Source organism: Camellia sinensis, chromosome 11 (genome assembly GCF_055761805.1).
Source record: "Camellia sinensis isolate YWXY chromosome 11, ASM5576180v1, whole genome shotgun sequence".
Taxonomy (NCBI): Eukaryota; Viridiplantae; Streptophyta; class Magnoliopsida; order Ericales; family Theaceae; genus Camellia; species Camellia sinensis.
The window spans coordinates 13,454,429-13,457,831 of NC_138971.1; the positions used below are offsets into that span (position 1 = coordinate 13,454,429).

General features: G+C 28.5%; 1 protein-coding gene across 1 annotated transcript; it reads right to left on the minus strand.

Moving 5' to 3' along the window:
• Positions 1 to 433: 433 nt before the first annotated feature.
• On the minus strand, positions 434 to 2,290 carry LOC114259306 (uncharacterized). The gene is made up of 2 exons (XM_028199316.2): positions 1,867 to 2,290; positions 434 to 1,138 (listed from the first exon to the last, which is right to left on the minus strand). The coding sequence occupies exons 1-2, from the start codon at positions 2,155 to 2,157 to the stop codon at positions 575 to 577; spliced, it is 855 nt and encodes a 284-aa protein (XP_028055117.2). The 5' UTR covers positions 2,158 to 2,290; the 3' UTR covers positions 434 to 574.
• Positions 2,291 to 3,403: the final 1,113 nt, after the last annotated feature.

A 3,403-nucleotide genomic window follows, 5' to 3' on the forward strand; every position in this document is an offset into this window, starting at 1 on the left:
CCCAATACACTGCTGCACGTGCTTCGACATCAACATCACGTGACATTCCCAACTACCAATTAAAATAGAGAGAACCTTTCTATACCCAATTTACGGAAATACCTCCCAATTTTTTTAATCTTTTTTAAAGGCGTTTATGTTATTTTGGTCCAGAAAAAACCAAGAATTTCTTTAAATTTGATCATTATCTTTTTTTATATCTAGATTATAGACTAAATAACGTAAAAATATAAAAAAGAATGAAGCAATTTAAAGAAAATTCATAATAAGACAAAAATAACTCAATTTTTATCATTATTCTCAACAACTTTTTTTTAATTTTTTTTTTATCTTTACAAAAATCAATCGAATTTATTAAAAACAAAAAAGGCATAACAAAGTAAACATAGGTCAATTTTATTTCTAAACTAAAATAACTCAAACCAAACGAAACTTAAAAGAAATATTTTGGTCTTTATAAATCTATGATACCGTGCGAGTTATGTTCAAATACAAATAAGACATTTCTATCCCTACGTAAATACAAACAAGACCTCTCTATCTTATTTCTCTACGTAAAGTGTATATATTGGCACTACAAATTTCCTATTGTATTTCGATACTTTCTCTCAAGAAAGCCTTCTAGAACCACTTTCTTCTTGTACTCATCATAATTCAAATCTGAATCTATCTGATTTGATTCATTTTGAGTACTAACACTAGACGTAGCGACGATTTTGAAACGACGAACGACATAAAACAATGCAGCAGTACAAAGAATGGCACAAACCCTACCCCATACAAACATTATTATTAGGGTCACCATTATAATTGACAATCCAATTACCGGGTTGAATTTTCCGATGAGTGTGTCACTTTCCGGCAACATTTTATTCCCATGGCTTTTAGAATTTTCGCCCACATTTGTCACTTGTTTGTTCTTTTGCTTTGGGGAAGAGGAGGGAGATAACACGGTAATAGTATGATCGACCTTTGACTTCTTCTTTGGTGAACTGGGGTGACTATTGCTGATTTTTGAGACGGTAATTTTTCGGTCAATGGATAATTGTTTTTGACAAGTGTTCTTTTTAGTTGAACTCACATGATCCAAATCTTTGTTATCTTCGAGGATGATGTTCTGGGAAGCTTCATGCCTTGTCTGAAAACAAGAAAAAGAAAATTCAAAACAATGATCCACCAGAAGTTGGTGAAAACTAATTTGATAATAAAAAAAAAAAAAAAAACAAAAATCAATCTTCATATTGGTTTTTTGCTTAAAAAATATTTTTTTTAGTGTTTATTTTATAAAATTAGATTTGAGTATTTTTCAAAATTTTGAAATCGAAAGCAAACAAAGAAATGTTTGGATATGAAATTTAAAGAAAAAAATGGAACGAAAAAGATAGGAAAAAAATATAAGTGAAAGTTAAAATTTGTTTTATTGGGTTAAAAAATGAATATATAATTTACAAAAAAGTGAAATTTTAATTACTTATAAAAACTAGAATTTAGTTTGTTTATTGGGTTAAGAAATGAAAAAACTGAATAATTTTATCAAAAATTGTAATTTTTTGTTTAATTATTTATAAAAATAAGAATTTATTAGAATTTAGTTTTTTTTTTTTTTTTTTCATTGAGTTAAGAAATGAAAAAATTGAATACATATCAACAAAAAGTATAACTTTTGTTTAATTACTTAGAAAAATAAGAACATAAGTAATTTATTTCTCTTTTCTCTTTCTCTTTCATTTTCCAAACTATATTCTAAAAAAAAAAAAATTATATTAGGAACATTAATAGTAAATAATCTTCACTATCTAAAAAAAAAATAGTTAATAATCTTCACTCATTACAAAGAATTTGAATAAAAGTGCTTTATTAAAATACCTTTTGGAGTTTTTCATGCTCACTTTGCTCCGGCGAGTCTGCCGGAATCTTCGCTGGAGCATGGTGTTTGGAGGTGATTTTCTTGCCGGCAGGAGCAGTGGCGGCATCGACAGGGACAGTTTTGGCATCGGATTTCTTCAACCGTGGCCATGAAAACCAGCGAGGAGACTTTTTCCGAGGAATTTCCTCGGAAACTTTGACTTTCCCGGAAAATCCAAAGCAACCCAGAAAGCAGCTGCTGGTTCTGCTTCTGGGTTTTGATATGATGGTGTTATCTTCGATTTTGGCCATGGAAGAGAGAGAAAGTTAGAGTCGGCATGGAGGGTTTTTGAAGACTGAAAATGGCTTAACTTCTTGTGTAGTTGTATCTGAAAGTTCTGTGAAATGGTCTCAAATTTTCTATTGGGGAAAAGTATTATATAGTATTTTATTTATTTATATATAATCTGGACTTAATATAATAATACAACTATATGGATATCATTAATATAATAATACAACTATATGGATATCATCTAATGTATTGAATTTTTCACTACCTACTCGTAATTGTCTCCTAGGCAGCAGTAACATTATGAAGCCGGTAAATTAGTTGAGTGGAGTGTTGTATTAAGTTGTTTATGTTTGATTTTAAAAGATGTTTAAATTTGTTATATTTATTTTTTAAGAAGATTTTAAGAGATATTTAATGGAGTTGAGTTTCACTAGTTTGATTTTTGACAATTCATATAATCGAGTCGAATCGAATTCAGGAATAAATTATTCAAGTTTTAAACATTTAATTATTTTTAAAATGTGTTCAAACTTAATTTATTTACTTAATGAGTAAAATTATTAAGCCACATAACATGACATCTAAAGCTTGTCAAAAAATTCTTACTGTTAAAAGCTCTAATTATTTAAAGAGCTATGAGGCTAGACATTATTTTGGCGTTTGGCCTGAGAGGTCCAAAAATCTTGAGCCACTACTGCACGTTGATTACAAACATATTTTTAATAAGTTGAGTCAAACTTGAATAAATTGATTCATTTTTAAGTTGATTCATCTTACAATAGTTTTTGGAACTGGTAATCTTTATAGGTAAGAAGTGAAAAAAAGATTTGTTTTAAACTGAAAATTATTAAATATTTTTGGAGTATCATGATATTGTTTATGTGGTATTTTCTATCAATGGAAAGTTCTAACAGACTAAGCTGATCATCCTTTGTCTTTCTGAAAATGTTAGCGATCTCAAAATTTTTATCAAATGTCTTACATAGGTGTTGAACTCACATGGTGTGGGTCTCACACCCATGTGAGATATTTGATAGAAATTTTAAAATATCTAACATTACTCTTATCTCTTAATTACTTTATAGAAATGCGTCAACATGTCTCACCCATAAAATTTTGAAAAAATAATCAATAAATCCTTTTTGGCATTTAAGATTATTAATGAGTCATATCAAGTTTCAATATGAATAATTAAGTCTTATTTGTGATAAAAGGTTCTTAAAAGATTCATTATTCCATAATGGTGTATCTTATTCAAATTTT